The sequence below is a fragment of the Protomyctophum parallelum genome, assembly GCF_964188405.1.
Source record: "Protomyctophum parallelum genome assembly, chromosome: 7".
Lineage (NCBI taxonomy): Eukaryota > Metazoa > Chordata > Actinopteri > Myctophiformes > Myctophidae > Protomyctophum > Protomyctophum parallelum.
In genome coordinates, this window is record NC_139705.1 from 28,280,056 (window position 1) to 28,300,967 (window position 20,912).

Consider the following 20,912-nt stretch of genomic DNA (forward strand, 5'->3'; position numbering starts at 1 on the left):
ATGAGACGCACTCGCCACGTTTGAGCGGGTCGGTCGGACGACTTTTCAGTGGGTCCAGAAAAACACGCCCACTGCTCTATAGCTGTGAGGCGACAGTGCTACCGACTGTGCCACCGTGCCCCTCCTATTGCATATATATTTTGGATTTTTGAGTGGTGCAAACCTATAGACAGCTACTGTATGTATGTGGCTGTGTCCCTGTGTCTGTCCCTGTGTCCCAGGCTGTGTAGCGTTTGTTTACCACCAAGTGTCACTGTTGCACAGCCTAACACACAGACACAGACACACACAGGCCAGGGAGGAGGGCTTGTACAGTACTTTTTACTGTGTTCATTGTACAGCACTTTGTAACATTGTTAAGAAAGGTGCTATATAAATAAAATGTACTTACTTACAGTACAGTACAGTACAGTACAGTACAGTACAGTACAGTACCCAGACGGGTCAGATTTTTTTGTGTGTTAGTCTCTGCCAGGTCTTGTAACAGGAGCTGTAGGTTGCTCGGCTAGCGCACTGTGCACACAGTATACCGTCATGCCCTCTCCTCTCCTCTCCACGCCACACAGCTGTGTGACAGTGATTAACGGAGGAGAGGCCTCATTGCTAAAAAGGAAACTGGATTCCCTGGTAGCTGTGTTCCTTTCAGTGCTGTGCACAGGGACACCATGAGCTGTCTTCCTTTCAGAGCCCTCCCTGTGTGCACAGGGACACCATTGTGCCTGCGGGCCGGCTGCAGGTATAACTCATTCACAGAGAGGAGGAGGAGGAGGGGGTTTACCGTACAGGTGAAAACCAGAGCCATCTAATAGAAGAGTTACGATATTGAGGGGGCAGAAACCGAGCACTCGAGCGCTATTCATGCAGCCTGAACTGAGACGAGCTGGAATTGGAAATACATTGTTTTCAATTGTGGCGCAAACAAGAGCTATTTTAAGCATGTGTGCAACATGACAACTGTTTTAAAGTATTGTACAGTAACAACTAAAGTCTCTTTAATGTTCATGTTGTACTATTACTACAAGGGATTTAAGATCATTAAAGCTGGGCTGTTGCCTGAGTCCAATGAATTTATGCATACTTCCGGTCCAGGACTTGGCACAGTTGGTTGTCCCCACGCTCAATGCGTAGTCTATGTAGGAGAGCCGCCATTGGACTGGCCCCATGAAGTGAACGCAGTTTGCGTAACTCTATCTATATCTAAGGCTTTGGTGAAAACAAACCTCCAGCATGTCTCTCCCACGCCTCGCTGTAACCTCACTAACAGCTGCAGGGAACACATTCAGCGGGACTTCAGAGGATCTGGAGGAAATTAACCACCTTGTTGACAGGTCCAGATTAGAGGAGCCATGTTTTTCTTTTTTTTTCTCTTATACAGTTTTATCCCACAATTTCCGCAACCCATTTTTTCACCCAATGTCCATAATCTAATGTAATCCTGGGCGCTACACTTCCTCTGCCAACCTGGGGGGGAGGGGGGGCAACAGACTGACCTCATGCTTCCTTCTATACATGAGGAGTCCAAGCTGCTTCTTTTCACCTGACAGGGGGGGGGTGGGGTTTCCCCGGCTGGCCAGGGGGAGGTAGTTTTAGAGACCAGGATTACTGCATGTTTTTTGTGAGGGTACTTACCCTAGGGGATACGGGAAGAACATGCAAACTCCACACAGAAAGGCCCTTTTGCCAACCCCACCTCGGGTATGGGCAGCCACGGTTTTGTGACATAATCTTCCAAGTCAATTTTGAATTCTGGACTCTGTACTCCACCACTGGAGACTGGTCCATGGGCATGCACGCGCGCGCGCGCACACACACACACACACACACACACACACACACACACACACACACACACACACACACACACACACACACACACACACACACACGCACACGCACACACCAGCCCCATTATGGCCAGTTTAAACATTTATTAAAGTGCAGGAAACTGCCATTTTGTTTCTTCCTCCTGCGAGACAAAAGTAGCCTCACCCCAGAGACCCACACACACACACACACACACACACACACACACACACACACACACACAGTGTTGTTGAAGTCCCTCCCTCCCTCTCACAGAGTGAGGACTAGTGGGTCAGACACTGGGACAATGCGAGAGGCCTGAGGTATTGAGACAGTGTCTTTGTGCAAGTCCTGTAATCTCCTCGCCTCGCCCATAGAGAGAGAGGACAGGGAGAGAGAGAGAGAGGGGAAGGGGGGGAGAGAGAGGTCACATTCCTTGTTTGTTAAACTAGGGAAAGGTGCCTCAAATATGGCCTCCTTGCTGGTGCCTCGCTTGTGCGTGTGCGTGTGTGTGTGTGTGTGTGTGTGTGTGTGTGTGTGTGTGTGTGGCGCATGATGCATGATGCACGCGCATTATGAGATAAACAGAAAATAAAGTGAGACGAAGGAGAGATGAAAGACGTTCAGTGTGAAATGACAGTGATGTCATCACCCGCAGTGATGTCATCACCAACAGTGATGTCATCACCCACAGAGGAATGTGGACTGTGCCACAAATTGAAGAGGCTGACGACTGATAATGTACAATCATACATGGACACACACACAGATTTTGATTATTATTACAAAACATACATTAACCACTTCAGCCCTACACACACACATATTTTGATTATTATTACAAAACATACATTAACCACTTCAGCCCTATATACTGTATACATTTTGGCCATTTGAAAAGAGCCGATCCACAAGCTCACAATGTGTCGCATCGCGACACATTGTGAGCTTGTAGATCTGCTATTTTCAGAAGATTTGTGTACCATTCTAAACATAATGGGCACTTTTTTTTAATTACTTTTGGTACTTTAAGTACATTTTGATGACAATACTTTTGTACCTTTACTCAAGTAAATTGTATATACTGGACCTTTACTTGTAACAGAGTGTTTCTACATTGCAGTATTGATACTTTTACTTCATACTTGTATCAGTAGATATCAGCCAGCTTTCATTCCATGGCTCCACTCTCCATTTCATCATTCTTTCAACATGACCTTATGGCTTGTTTTCTGATCCAATGCCACACAAAAGAAAACCCTGCCCATATTGGGTAATAATAATAATGCTGCCGCAGTAACAAAAACAGATGCCCTTTTCTTTTCCCCGGCCCCGTATATACGGCACAGTACAGGCCCAGTACGTTGTTTATGCAGTCGGGGATATAAATGCCAGCCCAGTAAAAATAGACAAAAGCATTTTATAAAGATTACAGGACGTGAAATCAGATGGAAAAACAAAACGGGCGGAACGAACGGACACAGCCACCGCGTTCAAACCCAAACCGCCCCGTAGGGGGCGGGGCCAACAAAAACATCCCAAACCGCCCCGTAGGGGCCAACGGAAACATCGCTGTCCACAATTAAACTGCAATCTAACTATAATAAACTGCTCTCCAGTGGCAAATGGTCTTGGGGTTAGGAGTTTCTTGGCATGGGATTAGTTTCAATATCAAAAAAGTTTTCTCCACTATAAATTCACTGCCACATAGTAAACAAGTAAAACATTTGTAATATGGCCATATTATAATCCTAATTAAAACAGATTTGACGCATTTATCTAAATACTATGTATGTCTCAGAGCCATAGAGTGAGACAGAGTTACGACATTGAGGGGGCAGAAAACGGAGTGCTCGAGCGCTGTACATGCAGCCTGGAGAGTGACAAGCTGGAGTTTGAAATGCATTGTTAACGAGGGCGGCGCAAACAAGAGCTATTTTAGGCATGCCAACTGTTGTAAAGTATTGCACAGTGACAACTACAGTCTCTGTAATGTTTATGTTGTACTATTACTAAAAAACGATCTATAATAAAGTGATTTAAGATCATTAAAGATGAGTCCAGTGCATTCTGCCAACTTCTGGTCCAGGACTTTGTCACTGTTCGCTGTGCTCTTTGGCAATAGAAGTTTATTTAGAAGAGCCGCCATTGGACTGAAGCCCCATGAAGTGAAGAGAGTTGTCGTAACTCTATGGTCCTGGTATGTCTATAATAATGAATGTTTTGGTAATTTATTATACTATTACACGTATACAACATGGCTTAATAAGTAGACACCAGACCCATTCTGTCACTCAATGTGATTCACACTCCCCCAAACCAATGGGTAGCCTATTTATATGCTACCCAAAAAAATTAAACCTCAACTCTGGAAAAAAAAGAAGCCAAATTGCGACAAATTAACGGACTTGGCCAACATGTTATAGCGTTTACACGAGGTGTGACGATGCATTTTTGCACACTCACTTGTAAACCTGTTATGCAAAACAGTAGCCGTTTGGAGTTCCCATGTACTCCAATGGATCGAGAGCGACACGCGTTCTAGCGTGCACGCACACGCGTGCAGCTGTGCACCGTATACCTGCGTGTGCGCGTGGATTTTCTTTTTGGCCCCCACGCCGCGGTATATCCCGTGCAACGAGCATGCATGACACCACCACCACTGGGCACATGTATCGCATGTCATCACGTTTTCCAGGAGGAATGTTGCCTCCAGTGATGCGTCTATAAGCTGTCTCTCTCCTTCAGAGAGATGGGGATAATGAAGCAACGGAAAAGAACATGAGCACGCAGGGCAAAGAGAGGAGTTGTACGGACATGTCCCACACAGCAGGTATGACCAAAACGGATATACGCCAAACGAATATGATACGCCGCACAAGTTCTCCTGTGGTGTGAAAATGGGTCTGTGTGTGTGTGGGGGGGTGGGGGGGGGGTCGGGTTTTTCTGGTCAGGAAAGTCAGGAAAAACGTGGCTGAATGGGTTAGTGAAAGGAAAAAGTACTCTCTCTCATTGTATCAATACTGCAATGTAGAAATATTCCGTTACAAACTAAAGTTCTGTAGTTATGTACTTGAGTAAAAGTACAAAACTATTGGTATCAAAATGTGTACTTAAAGTACCAAATGTAGAAAGTACAGTGAATGCAGAATGTCCCGTTTCACAAGTTTTCAAATGTATAAGATCTTGTATGAAAATCTCAATGCATTGTGAGCTTGTAGATCGTCTATTTTCAAATGGCCGAAACGTATGAAGTGCTTAATGTATGTTTTGTAATAATAATAAAAATCCCACCCGTGTGAAGTGAGGGGCGCTCTTATCTCATCGTACATCATCATGACGTAAGTCACGTAACTTTGTAACTTGTTGTCAATGTTAAGACAAACATCTACACTAACTGAATATAGGATATATTTTACAAAGTATTTTACAAAATCTTCAAAGTAACTACTAAAGTAGAACTAAAAGTATAATTACAGTACTTAAGTAAATGTACTGTCCATACACTGATCCGGACACACTGAGGACTAGCAAGATCTCTTTGAATGGATGGTCGTCCCCGGCAACCTAACTGGCATCTTGAGTTAGTTTGAATGGAGGCAACCTAACTGGCATCTTGAGTTGGTTTGAATGGAGGCAACCTAACTGCCATCTTGAGTTGGTTTGAATGGAGGCAACCTAACTGGCATCTTGAGTTGGTTTGAATGGAGGCAACCTAACTGCCATCTTGAGTTGGTTTGAATGGAGGCAACCTAACTGGCATATTGAGTTAGTTTCAATGGAGGCAACCTAACTGGCATATTGAGTTAGTTTCAATGGAGGCAACCTAACAGGCATCTTGAGTTTGTTTGCCTTTGGAGAGAGAAGGAGACACAGTGGAACACAGTGGAGACACAGTGGAGACACAGTGGAACACTCACGGACACTGCCAAAACATTAACAAAATCCTGTCCAGTCCTCTAGGCGGGATCGTGAGGCTAGTGCCAGAGAAATGTGCAAAATAAGCTAATTATTAACGCACATACGTGCACGCACTTACGCACACAAACGCAGGCGGCCTTGCCTCCCGTTGCCTTTCAACTCCTCTGATGTGAAAGCCTCCTGGGATGCTAAAATTAGTCTCATGATGGCATTACAAAAGCATTAGAAATGTGTAAACAGGAAGCAGAGGAAGTGGAGCCAGCAAAGACAATGGCACTATAGGAAGCATTCCAGCCTGCTACTGTTCAGACATACACCACTTAGTTACCACTCGTCCTCTGCCACATTCCTGTCTGTTTTACCCCTTGTAGTTGGTTTGCTGCCCTTTTCTCTCTACACCAAACCGCTTTGCAGAATATAGCAGAGTAAGCAGACCCACCACAAGTATTATCCCATTGCTGAAAATCGTCTAAAAATGTACCTGAGGGGGCTTTGGAATAGAGGCGCTGGCGTTGCATAGCATAGCCTATAGAAAACCGCACTTGGAATGGGAAATAGAGGGGGGGAAACATGGAACTAACTTTGTAATGCTACTGACGTTTGTGTACAACACCCTTGAAAACAAAGTATCGCATTGTGGTTTTGGGTCAATCAATCAAGTCACCTTAAATCAAGTGGCAGTTTTTTATATCTTATATTATATTTTTTAGGGGCATGTTATGTGGTCTACCTGCACAAGCTTTGCTACCTTTTGGGCACGGAACCCGGAACTATAGCCTATAGTTGACCGGGGTCCCCCAGGGCCCCGTGTTGGTCCACTTCAAAAATATATATTTTGCCGAATATAGCCGATCTACAAGCTCCCGATGCGTTGTAATGCGACGGATCGTGAGCGATGTAGCTTAGCGGAAGTGAATTGGCCCCTGACGTTTTCCTCATGGTTTTGGGTCGATGATGGAAAGTGGAACGCAGCGAGCAACGATAGAAACATACGACCCAAAGACGTTGTCTTTCTCTGTTGTTATGTTGCATTGCTGCTCGATTATTTCTCGCTCAAATGTAAATCTCCCTCCACAAGATGAGATCACAATTCTCTTTTTTTCCCCATGTAAACTGTATTTATTGTCTTTTGTCTGTACTTGCTGAACATTACTACGTTCAAAATGTGTCACCTGGAGCCAACTCCTGTGGCTTTAAACAGACAACATCAAAGTGCTTCACTTTAATCTCTCTTAAAGTCTCTCTCTTGTAGCAAAAACACAAGAGTAACTAAAATGAATTGGACAGCCAACTATAGTGCTGCACCATTCTTTGTCAAATTTAGAAATGATGAGATTGCATAAGATTGTCTGAATCTGAATCTATTTTGTATTATTGAGAAGCAGTAGTAAGAGATGAGGTCAGATTTGCTCTCCCACTGGAAAACGAATCACCCAACTCTCCGTTTCTTGCACTGAAGCCCTTAGTATTACTGTATGTCTCCTAAATGAGTGTCAGTGTTGTACTACAGTAGTAGTAGTAGTAGTACATCAGTGTTGTACTACAGTAGTACTAGTAGTAGTACTACTGTACAGTACATCAGAGAAGTTCGGGCCTGAGGGCAAACGGTTCTGAACCAGCCAAGCTCAGACGCATCCAGAATGATTATGGCATGCATCCAGATCTGACACGCACGCACACACGCTCAGACGCATCGAGGATGGCACACGTCCAGATCTGACGCACGCACAGCCTGACCCAGAAATTCTACACGCACACACACACACTCATACTGTACATACACACACATACTGTAAATACACACGCACACACACACAAACGTCCCCTCGGGACGATTGTACAGTTTCTCTGTTCTTTCCGCTCCTCTGCACCCCCCCTCTCTTTATCTGCGCTGATCTGGTGGTTGCTCTGCTGAGAATTTAGCGTGTTTAGGGACCCCCCCAGGAAGGAAGGAAGGCAGCCACACAGTCAGCCACATTATTACCAACCGGGGGTCTTTGCATGTGTTCGTGTGTCGTCCCCCCCCCCCCACACACACACACACACACACACACACACACACACACACACACACACACACACACATTCAGTGTGACACTGGGGTGGTCCTCAGTGTGTGAGCGGTCAGTGTTTACAGTGGGTAGGAAGTCGCGGTCCGCAGAGTCTCAATCACTGACTTCACTTGTTCCGTGCTAGGGGGGGGGGGGGGGGGTGGGGGTGGGGTGCCCCTTGCACTGCACTGCACTGCACAGCGGCTCCATTCACTGCCGTGTGTGTGTGTGTGTGTGTGTGTGTGTGTGTGTGTGTGTGTGTGTGTGTGTTGGTTGCAGGAGCCTGGCTGTGGGGGACACTGTTCTAGAGGGGTAAGGGTTAGGGGGGATGCCAGGGCAGGACACTCTGCCCAGTTCAGCTCCATCTCTCTGGGCATTAGGCCACTTGCCGGAATGTGAACTCTGGCATTTTGAGTACCCTCAAGTTTCATGTTAGAAATGTTGAGTATGGGTCCCCCCCAGCATTTAGAAACTTGCATATGTTGAGCAATTTTCACAATTGGCATAATATGTGACCATACATACCGTTTACAAAAACACAGCCATATAGCCACTTGACATCGTCACATTTGTGATGACGCGTATGGCCGTTTTTAGCCCAAGGAGTGTTTTTTCTGCAAAACTGATGCTTGGAATGGATTCAGCATCATGAAAAGCCCCTAATTCGTCACATGCTACTTAAAGCATAATGACATTGAGATTTTCTTTCCCTTCTATGGTCACATAATTATGCCAATAATGAAAATTGCTCAACATATGCAAGTTAGCATCCAGTTGTATACATGATGCGGGGAACCCATACTGAACATTTAAACACTAAATGTTAGGGTACTCAAAACTAGTGATGTATCGGCCACATAATCAGTATCGGTCGATATTGCGGTTATTGATCAAATAAAACTGACATTAACCGATGGCAGTAGCCGATATGTTTATCTGCATGTTGTTGATAAGCATACATTTTGCATTGGCTATGTTGGAGTGTTGGTTACCTGTAGTCTATACCAAACTTCTGAACATTTATTTATTGTATTGAAGAATGAAGATGTATTTATTTAAGACTATTGGTGATCGGGCCTTTGCAATCCGCGCACCCTCATTATTGAATGCCCTGCCACTGGAGATTAGGCTTGCCGACTCGGTTCCTTGTTTTAAATCACTCCTGAAGACCCATTTCTACAAAGATGCTTTTAATCCTTTATCGTTGTTATTTCCTTGTACTTTCTGATGTATTTTTTCATCTTTTTTATGCTTTTATGTTTTTCGATATGCCATTATTCTGTGTTTTTGCTGTTGCCTTTGGAAATAGAACATATCATACATCCAAAGGCAACAGCATAATGAATCTATATGCTCTTGTTGTTCAGCACTTTGTGACCTTGTTCTTGAAAGGTGCTATATAATAGCTTTATTATTATTATTACTTCGTTTTTGACTGAGGGACTGCCATTGGAATTTTCGTTTTTTTCATATCATATGAAAGCAGTGAATCATAGCTTCAAATTGACATATTGGTTGTTCAGTTTGACCCACCAGTTTTGGAGATATGGCTTGCAGAAAGATATGTCTTGCAGAAAACAGCGAGTTGAGAAAACAGGCTTGAAAGGTTCACTTCTGTGGTCTCTAACATTACACCTACATAGCTACATGTTTAAGCATTTATTTCATATTTACACATCGATTTCAGCTCTGACACTTATTTCAGACATGCTCTAGTATGTGAAGAGTCTGCCTGTGCCATTAACTCAGTTTTGGAAAAAATAAAAAATAGTTTTTCTCAAAATTGACTCAAAATGCTGGCAAGTAGACTATATACAGTACATATACAGTACATCCAGAGTAAGTAAACACGTGTACACAATAACATAGACATCAAAGGGGGCTTCAGCCCCTGCCCTTTTACCCGTTTGCAAAACAAACTGCCTTCTTCAGACCAGGAATGCAGCATTTACTGATGGTGAAAGAAATGCACATGCCCCTCCTTTCCATGCCATACCTGAAGGCAGCATTCAGTCTCCTGAACTTGGAACGCAGAACAAATTTGTTTCGAAATCCATGTTGTTACACCTTACATCTCCACTATCTAAAGAGTGCTGGGTTGCGCCCCGAAAATAGCTGATCTACAAGCTCTGTGAGCTTGTAGATCAGCTATTTTCTCTATTTTTGCCCAAAAGTGCCCTCTCACGGGATTTCAGCCTGTGCCTCTCTAACACTCTCTGCACGTGCCTGATCCAGAGTGCCAGCCAAGACAGAAAGACAGACGGCCTCTGCTCTCTCTCTCTCCTTTTTGGCCTATAACTCACTCACACATTCTTACTCGTACTCCTGCTGCCATGTGAGTGCCAACGTGTCGTGGTTGGCAATGGTATGCCATCCTTTTGCTGCTAATGGACCCCCCCCTCCCCCCCCCCCCCGCCATTGTCCACAATTGCCAATCCAAATATTTTAGCAAACCCGGCCGTTGCTAAGCTGGCAATATTATGGTCTGGCAAGCTTCCGTCGTCAACCTCATAGCTGTCAGTGTTATTTCGCATGGCTGTGTGTTGTTGAACACATATATATACACAGCTTAACGTCGGGGGAAAGTTACACGACTCACCCACCCAGGTGATGGCAATAATTATACTAATCGCCGTAGTACTGTTTCTCCCTCAGTCATTTCCTCGTATTTCTAGTTCATTGAAACTCTCTCTGTGGTGGTGCACTGCGTGCCTGCGTGCGCATACGTGTGTGGTGCGTGTGTGTGGTGGACTCACCCTCAGACTGTGGATGACCACATCCTGTGCCTCCAGCTCTCCTTCCAGGATGGAGAGGAGAGTCAGCAGCTCCGCTCTGCTCAGAGCCTCCACATCCATCATCTCCTACAGGGGAGGAGAGGAGAGGGGTACATGCGTTACATTCATACACTGATGGCATAAGCCAGTGGTTCTCAAACTTTTTCATGTCAAGGACCCCCAAATTTACACTAATTAGCCCTGCAGACCCCCATATGAAAAGATATGCCAGGGACCCCCCATAAGAGAACATTTCAGGCTCTAGCAGTGACTCTCAGCCATTTTCATTTCAAGGACCCTCAGTTTGACATTTTAATTTAATTTAATGGGATTTTATTTTTTTTGCTTTGGGACCCTATAATTTATTTTGTAAAATCAATGTTAATTTCTAACTATCCATTCAGCTAGGGACCCCCTGGAACTTCCTCAAGGACCGTAGACTAATGCATGTCAAACTGGGGGTCCTTGAAATTAAACGGGTTGAGAATCACTGCTAGAGCCGGAAACAGCTTCTCGTATGGAGGACCCTGGACTATATTTTCAAATGGGGGTCCACTGGCTAATGAGTGTCAATTTGGGGGTCCTTGTCATGAAAAAGTTTGGGAACCACTGGCGAAGGAAACAAAGGCACAAACTTGCTCATCGGGAGCAATAAGGTGTTCAGAGTCTTGCTCAAAGACTCTGGGGGAGCCCTATGACTGACTCTGGGGTCCTGTCAGGGTTGTGCTCAGGGTTATAAACAGGAACTCATTAGCATATCCGCATGTCAATGTGTAGCCCCTGCGAAGCACTGAGGAACGCTTGTCTGTCCGTTCCTCCACTCTACGACGCAATACTCAGCATACTGAAGAGTGTGTGTGTGTGTGTCTGTGTGTCTGTGTGTGCGTGCTCGCGCGTGTGAATCATAAAGGTCCTCTCTGTCAAAGCCTGGTCACTTGGTCAGGTCACAAAACTCTCCTCACACAGCTGACTTCATCCCTATAGCCACTAAACCCTCTATACTTGGTGAACTTGACCTGCATGGCTCTATACTTGGTCTTTTCCCTCTACGTCTAAACTCCTGAAGATTGACGATCTGTTTGGGTGAATTGGTTGGTTGGTTGGTTGATTGATTGATTGATTGCAAAGAGATTTGGTGTAGATTGGAAAAAGGAGTCACCCTGAGGGACCAAACCCAATAGAGGTTAAGATGTTTTATGTGTGCAGCACTGCTGTGCCAAGACAGAATGTAACCCCCCAGGGACACTAAAGTTGAACCTCCAATCTTGAACGTATAATATGCCATGTGCAGTACGATGTGATCTCCACCACATTTCATATTCCTTTCTGCTTAGCAAAGTTACTTTATTTTTTTTTACAGTATGTAAAAGTATCAATAGGCTACTGCAATCTATAAATACTCTGTGTTACAAGTAAAAGTCTGGAATTCAAAAAGTACAAAAGTTTTAATTGGCATCAAAATGCACTTGAAGTACCGAAAGTAAAAGTACTCGTTGAGCAGAATGTCCCATTTCAAGTTTTCAAATGGTCGAAATATATATAGTTCTGAAGTGCTAACGGTCGCATTTACAAAATTACAAATATTTACTTGTTTCTAACTATCCTTTTAGCTAATTAGCCCTTCGCTAAATCCCATCCCAAAAGTGCTTGTCCAATGCCAATCCAAATAGTTTAGCAACTGTTGCTATGCAGGTCAGCTTTCGACACATCATAGCTGTCAATGTTATTTTGCATGGCTGTTGAACATTTACACAGCTTAACGTCGGGAAAGTTACACGACTGACCCACCCAGGTGATGGCAATAATAGCTAATGAGTGTAGTCTTACCGTGCATGAAAACTCCTGTCGGGTAGTCGTTAAAAGTTAATTTCTCCCTCTGTCATTTCCCCGTATTTCTAGTTTATTAAAATAATGTCATGCAGGCCTGGTTGACTATAGATTTAGAAGACATTTTGAAGGTTTTGCTTCTGAAATGATCCATTATTTATATGGAGAAATCCCGTCATCTAACATGCATCTCAATGGGTGAGAAGGACAGCTTGACCTGTCTCCTCGCAGTGACATCATTGAAGCTAATAGAAACTGCATGCAGGCTTTCTATTCCTGAAATGTTGCAATGCGATAATGGAAGCCATCGTTCTCACGATAATACAAATCTAAATCTGTTTTTCTTTTCTTTTTAAATCTTGTTTAAAACTAAATCTGCCCAACGATGATGTCACTGGTGGACGGTTTTCTGAACTGCCCACACCCCTCCTATGAGACACAGACCGAGTATTTTTCATTAGTGAGGACCAATTATATAAAGTAGGGTTGAAATATAAGGTAGGTTGAAAAGTGGCGAAGTGGTCCTTTAAGTACAGTACTTGAGTAAATGTACTTTACAGCACTGCAAAACACAAATTCAGTGGCCTTGTGGTTAGTGTCTGCCCTGAGACTGGGAGGCTGGGGTTTGATCCCTGGCCGGGTCATACCAAAGACTCTAAAAATGGGACCCAATGCCAAAGGGGGCTTCAGCCCCTGCCCTTTTACCCGTCTGTAAAACAACTGCCCTCTCCAGACCACGAAGGAATGCAGCATTTACTACATGGTGAAAGAAATGCAAATGCCTCTCCTTTCCATGCCATGCCGGAAGGCAGCATTCAGGAGAATAAACTTGAACGCAGCATTTTGCGTTGAACAAATTTGTTTCGAAATCCATGTCGTATACACCGCATCTCCAGTAGATAAAGAGTGCTGGGGTTGCGCCCCGGAAATAGCTGATCTACAAGCTCACAACGTGTTTTATTTTTTACGGTCGATCACTTCTCTCTTGACATTGTTTGCATTCCTGTATCTGTATCTGTTGTGCTCCTTCTGGGCTCAAAAACATCCTCCCTCCATGTCATCACCACAGACACACACAGCTCAATCACATCACCACACTGGGGCACGCACACGCACAGTCACACGCACACACACTGCATTCTGTGGCTCGCCACTCAATCACAACACGACACGACACTGGGGGACAAATGAATGGTTAGCTACTTGGTGCTACTGCTTGAATATGAGAGGATAGGGCACGCACGCACGCACGCACGCAGTACGCACGCTTAAATCACATTGACACACACAGTGTGTCTCATCTATTGTGTTGTCTGGTCTTGTTGTATTATGTCTTCCTGCTTTCGTTTTCTTAGTCGTGTCTGTGTTAGTAACAGCCTGTAGTCTTGGCTGAGCCGTCAGGTAAACACACACACACACACACAACCACACACACACACACACACACACACACACACACACACACACACACACACACACACACACACACACACACACACTCACACACACACACACACACACACACACATTGTTAGTAATATTCTTGGCTGAGCTGCCACTTAAGCCCGCCCTGTTTTTCCCTTATTTTCTAAAGAATGTTTCTTTACCTATGATGACAGACATGACCAAAATAGGAAAGGCCAGGTTCAAAGCGGTTTAGCTAAACTCTCTAGCAGCGGTATATATATGTAGATTGTAGACTTGTATAAACTGATATCTGATTAAAGGACCATGCACGTCACCACTTTTCAACCTATCTTCCTATAATTGGTCCTCACTAATGATAAAATAGCACCATGATAAAATAGCACCAAACCAGGGCGGGGTTCCACGGAAAACCTTATTAGCCTACTAACAGTTATAGCATAATGGGTGGCTGTGGCTCAGGAGGTAGAGCAGGTCGTCCAATGATCCGCGTGTAGGCGGTTCAAGTCCCGGCTCCTCCTGTCTGGCTCCTCCTGTCTGTCCGAAGTGTCCAAGACACTGAACCCTACATTGCCTCCAATGAGTCGGTCGGTGTGAGCTCACCACCGTCGGTGTGTGAATGTGGGATAGTGAGGACGCTGGCGTCGACTGTTCGCCGCTTCACCTCCCAATGTATGAATGGATGAACCATTGGAAAGCGCTTTGAGCACTTGGGAAAGCGCTATAAAAATGCAATTCATTATAATGTTCCCGACCCTTCCTCCATGGAAAACCATGGATATTATAGTTGGCAGCACATTCTGAACTAAAGCAACAGTTATAGCATAATGCTTCCCGACCCTTCCTTAAGTTCCTCCATGGAAAAGCATGGATATTAGCAGCACATTCTGAACTAAAGCAACAATCGTAGCATAATGCTTCCCGACCCTCCCTCCCTCCATGGAAAAGCATGGATATTAGCAGCACATTCCTGGGATGTTTCCTCGCCATGGGAATTGTCACACAGAGGTAATCCCTGGATCCCTCTCATCATGGCCAGCGGCTCTCAGCTAACATGTGGCCTGGTCTGTTCTGCTGCATGGAGTCCTCTCTGCAGCCACATGCCAGCCAGAGGTATACGGGGAAATAAAAGTACTCAAGTACTGGGCGGCGGTGGTTCAGGGTGTAGAGTGGCCGGATATGGCAACCGCAAGGTTCCCAGTTCGAACCCTGTGGGCTCCCCCCAGAGTTGGTGTCGAAGTGTCCTTGAGCAAGACTCTGAACCCCTAATCGGTGCCTTGCATGGTTTCCTCCTGCATCAGTGCATGAATATGAGTGTATGTAATGCACAATCTCTGTAAAGCACCTTGGATAAAGGCGCTATATAAATGTACAATTTACTCACATGTTTTGCTTAAAGTAAAAGTATCAATACTGCAATGTAGAAAATACACACATCTTGTCTGGCTCTCACGCCACAGCAGCTAGCTCATCTCCAACTCTTCTCTCTCTCTCTCCCCCTCTCTGTGTGTGTGTGTGTGTGTGTGTGTGTGTGTGTGTGTGTGTGTGTGTGTGTGTGTGTGTGTGTGTGTGCGCGCACGCGCGTGCACACACACACACACACACACACACACACACACACACACACACACATGCGTGCGTGTACATGCGCACATTTTTCAGTTTTGCATTCACACAGATTTCTCAGGAAGCACAACAGAGATGGATTTACGACTCTCAATAGAAACACAATCATCATCACGCCCATTTAAGACAAACACTGATGTGTGTGTGTGCCAAGAGGCAACTCTCTGTACCCTCCCTGTGGCGTGTGTGTGTGTGTGTGTGTGTGTGTGTGTGTGTGTGTGTGTGTGTGTGTGTGTGTGTGTGTGTGTGTGTGTGTGCGTGTGCGTGTGCGTGTGCGTGTGCACATTTATCTTCTGACAGACACAGCCCTCTTTAACTTCATTGTTTTCTGCACTTCAGTGATTTCTTCTCCAGTGATTTCTTCTCTCTCTCTCTCTCTCTGCATTTCTCAGACTCAGTCCAGCAGCAAATATAAATTCTCCAATAATTATGAGAATTATGAGAATAATTATGCGATAATTATTTATTTCCTTTCATGCCAGACTGTAAATGAGAGCTCCTAGCATGTGGAGACGAGACAGACAGACTGCAACAATTAAGGAAGATGAATAAGATAGCCAGTGGTGTAAAAGTACATTTTTACTACTAATACTGTACTTCAATTTTTGAATACTTTAGTATTTCCAATTTCCAATACTTTTACTTCTATACTCCACTACATCTCAGAGGAAGATATTGTAGGTACTGTTACTCCAATACATTGATTTGAAAACTTTAGTTTACTAGTTGCTTTGATTATTATGACAAAACAGAAAAAACATACATTAACCACTTCTTTCAGCCATTTGAAACAAGCAGGTTCTGCTATCTTCAAAAGATTTTATAAAAGCCTATAGGATTTGAAATCTCGAAATGGGACATTCTGCACAATGAGCTATACTTTTACTCATGGCTTTATAGTACATTTTGATGCCAATACTTTGTAACAGAGTATTTCTAAATTGCAGTAGGCCTATTGATACTTTTACTTCAGTAAAAAAAAGTGAGTATACTTTCCCCCCACAATGCACTGAAGATACTGGCACAATTTGTTCAACCCAAGATCTGCCTCCTCCTCCTCCTCCTCCTCCTCCTCCTCCCAGTATACTAGCTAGCTGAATGCACCTGCCTCCTCCATGCATGCCATCCTGGTCTGGAACACAAGCCTTTGTCTCTCAACAACACGGGAGACTAAATCACTCACAACATTCTGTCTCTGCTATAATCGATCCCTGCATGCGTGTAATGTCTAGAAATCAATACCGCATCAATATCAATTGAGTTATTATCACTCACACACACCCTTTATAACCAGATAATAGGTTCAACGGGAAACAATTGATTCTGTCAGACCGGCTCACAGATAATAGGCTAACTATTGTAACTAATATATATATTTTTAAAGATATAAGCCCAGCCCAAAAAAAAATATATATATCTGCATTAAACAAAGTCCCCTTTTTAGGCTACAGAGCATCATTCTGCCAGCAGTAAAGTTTCACCCTGCTTTAGGGTAAGAGACTGACCTGTAGTGTCTTCTAATGACTTATTTATAAGAATGTGATAAAACAGTTGGGGAAAGGAAAACAGTCATTTTATATTGGCTCAGTCCTCCTGGAAATCAAACCTACCTTCTTCATGCGCTCCTCCTCCGCCTCTGCTGCATCAAGTTTCTCCCAGTCCAAAAATAATCCGCCTTGTCCTCCGGACCACACCATGAATCAAGCCCCGTCCCTGTCGCTGTCCCGTCCCAGCGTCCCACCCTACGCGGCTATCATCAGCGGACTGACTGGAGAATCCACCCCGGCTATGAGCGCTTGGACTCGGCCACTCTGACTGACTGACTGACTGACTGACTGGCTGACTGGAGGCGCACGTTGTGAAGAACAGTCTTGAGCGCAGTGTTGCCAGATTTTGTGACAGAACTAAGCGACGGTGCAACAGCTCTAGGAAAACAAAAATAAAAGAATGCATTGATCAGCTATAGGCCTATGCAAATAGCAGATCTAAAGCACATATCTGCTATTTTCCAAAACATCTTGGGATTTTATTTTTTAAATCATTCTACACAAATCAATCAGTCAAATCAATCAATCAATCACATCTGGTATCAGTGGTATGGTATGGTTGATTGATTGATTGAAATATTTATTAACAGTTTGTAGAATTTACAGTACATTTTAAGCACAAACTCAATACAAAGACGTGTATGGGGATCCCTGGCACAGACCCTTTTCAGATGGGGGTCCGTGTTGACAAATAACGAGCATAAATAAGCTATTAAGCAAATGATGAATTTTGATTAATTGAACAATTAAGGTGGACCCTCTTTTTTTGATTGATTGAAATATTTATTAACAGTTTGTAGAATTTACAGTACATTTTAAGCACAAACTCAATACAAAGACTGTCAACTGTGAGTGGACGACCCAATTAAGCATTACACTTGTTTACAACAGGGTCCACATTGTTCAATTCATCAAAACATTTAAAGACATACAAACATTTAGAGTCATACAAATAGACATTTCTATGTAGCTAAAGAACAGAACAGTAATTCATCATAATGGGAAGCAAAAAAGGGAAAAGATACAATATACAGTGAGGGGAAATGGGGTGGGGGGGTGGGGGGGATCTTGTAAACAAGTGTAATGCTTTATTGGATTGTCCACTCAGTCACAGTTAACAGTCTTTGTATTGAGTTGTGCTTGAAATGTACTGTAATTCTGCAAACTGTTAATTTCAATCAATCAATCACATTAGAAACAAGCCCCAAATTTAAATTTACAGAAAAGGTGGCCCAACGTCGCTGGTAATAGGCGGTCATGGCAACCCAGAATAAGCGGCTCCAGTGACAAGACAGCCAGCCGATCAGGATGGAGAGCAGCAGCCAGAGGGCTGGCCAATAGGCGCATCTTTATGCGCATGGGGGGAGTTCCCAGTGTGAGGAGCATTGTTGCCATGTCTACTTATTGTAAGCGACTATTGTTTTGATTGATTGATTGAAGTATTTATTAACAGTTTGCAGATTTCTGATGTGTTATCAAAACCAATTGCTTTTAGCTTGTTAACCAGTATGGAGTGGTTCACGGTGTTAATTAGTTGTAAAATAATAATGGTAGTTGCCTTTTTATATATATATATATATATATATATATATATACATAGGCTATAGAAACAAAAATTGCTTATTTGGGCTTGTTTCCTATAAATGTCGAATAAACCAGTGATTCTCACCCATTTCCAGTCAAGCACCCCCAGGTGAACATTTGGGTTTATTCAGGGAATTAATTAGGTCGCGGATACAAGCGGACTAAATTACTTTTTTTAGACAGGTGGGCGGGGTGGCTGGCATCTCCCTTAGAGATAGGGTGAGAAGTTCAGTCATGTGAGCATGTGAGAGTCGAGAGAGACTCAGAGTATAGAGTCGCTGCTTCTTCGCTTGGAAAGGAGCCAATAAATTTGTCCGGGCATCTGGTTAGGATGCCTCTCGAGCGTCTCTCTACTTAATTGGCTACTTCCTAGGGAGGTCCTCGATGCACATCCCACTGGGAGGAGACCCCCGGGCAGGGCAGACCAAGGACCAGATGGAGGGGATTATATCTCTACACTGGTCTGGGAACACCCGGGATCCCCCAGGAGGAAGTTGCTAATGTTGCTCTGGAAAGGCTGGAAATCTATGTTGGAAGTGTTGCCCTGTGACCCGACTATACGGATAAGCGGTTGAAGTTGAATGCATAATGTTCATGATATAACAGCACTCCCCCCCCCCCCCCCTACTCAGGTGTCTCATGCAGGGAGGGCTGAAACCTGTCCACCAGTGACATCGATGGGGAATCCAACCTAATAGAAACGGCAGGCTTTCTATTCCTGAAAAGTTACAATGCGATAATGGAAGCAATCATTCTCGATAATAAAAATGTAAACATAGGCCTATATATATTTTTAACTAAAATAAATATAAATAATAAAAATCTGCCTAATGTGATGATGTCACTGGTGGACGGGTTTCTGAACTGCCCACAGCCCTCCTATGAGACACAGGGGGGAAAGATCGTGGTATTTTATCATGAACAGTACAGTAGTGAGGACCAATTATGAAGATAGGTTGAAAAGTGGTGACATGGTCCTTTAAAATGTTTAAAAAAATATTTTCCACATTTGTATTTTTTTGTAATTTTTTAATAGCCAACCTACAAGCTCACAATGCATTGCATGCGTTATGAGCTTGTAGATCTGCTATTTTCAAATACCGTAGCCTAGTCGCTTATTTTGGGCTTGTTTGCTTATTTCTCTCACTGACACAATCTGGCAACGCTGGTGAGGAGGATAAAGCTCTTTGTTTCAATTGTTTGATCATCATCACACAGTTCAGTTCAGTTTCGGTCTCCAGTCCCACAGTTCCAGCAGCGGTGTGTGTAGACACATTGACACAATAGATTGAATGATATAAAAATGACACCTTGGACACATGCCATGGCATGATGTCCATCGGTTTTTGTCTAATCTCTATGTATTTTAGGCTATAATTAATTTGAATTTGACAGAATTTGACAGATCTCCAAGACTACTTTTGGACTTTGTAATAGCTTCACTACATTAGGACACATGTACATTTAAACCTTTAGGCTACACATATTACTAAACAACTTAGTAAAAGTTTGCCACAAACAAACAGTAGCCTAGTCTTTCTTGACCTCGGACACAACCACACTATAGCGTTCTAGCTCCCCTTGGTGGCTCAAAAGCAGTATTACAACCACCTCGCCACCTCCCAACAATGGTCTTCAGAGTCCAGACAATTCAATTCAATTTCAATTCAAAGGGCTTTATTGGCATGAGAAAACATACGTTTACATTGCCAAAGCAATGTCCAGACACAAGTTACAACCCTGCAAAAATGTACCCAATCCCAATCCTTACCCTACCCTTGCTCAAACTAAACTAGGTGAGTCATCCACGGTTGTACACATTCCCTATAGTTGTGTTTAAATATTTACCTTTTCACCTGGATTGAGGTCTGGTATAATGCAGTATAGGCCTAATAGTTCTGCTAAATATTACCCAAAATCATAGCAGCACACTGCCATGTCCTCATATTCCAGTGGTTCTCAAACAGTGGTCCGGGGACCACCAGTGGTCCCGGAGGAGGTTCCATGTGGTCCCCAGATAAATTATGGAGAGTCCAACCAAATGGACCCTAATTAGATATGTAACAATATTGAGGGTGTAAAATTAAACCAAAATTGACCAGGTCCATTTTAACCTCTCAAGAGTAAAAGAAAAGTTAAACATCTGGCATTACTTAATTTTTCAAGAAGTCTACACAATTAGATAATTGTTATTTTGATCGATGTTTGCCTGTTATCTCTCTAGCCCCTTTTGGGACCCTCGGTTACCTTTTCTGAATTTTGGATGGCCGGCTAGTTATCTCACCTAATGGTACCAACATCAATACAGCATGGACATGTGGACACATATCTATCCAATGATAACAACATAGGCT

At 43.7% G+C, this 20,912-nt stretch overlaps 1 protein-coding gene across 1 annotated transcript in view; it reads right to left on the minus strand.

Annotated features, from left to right (window-relative positions):
* Nucleotides 1–17,194, minus strand: part of cttnbp2nlb (CTTNBP2 N-terminal like b) — a 37,457-nt gene extending 20,263 nt beyond the window's left edge. The window contains exons 1-2 of the mRNA XM_083768535.1: nucleotides 17,038–17,194; nucleotides 10,532–10,636 (exon numbers count right to left, since the gene is read on the minus strand). Of these exons, the coding sequence (XP_083624661.1) occupies nucleotides 10,532–10,636; nucleotides 17,038–17,124 (192 nt within the window). The 5' untranslated portion in view covers nucleotides 17,125–17,194. The remainder of the gene's footprint in view (nucleotides 1–10,531; nucleotides 10,637–17,037) is intronic.
* Nucleotides 17,195–20,912: the final 3,718 nt, after the last annotated feature.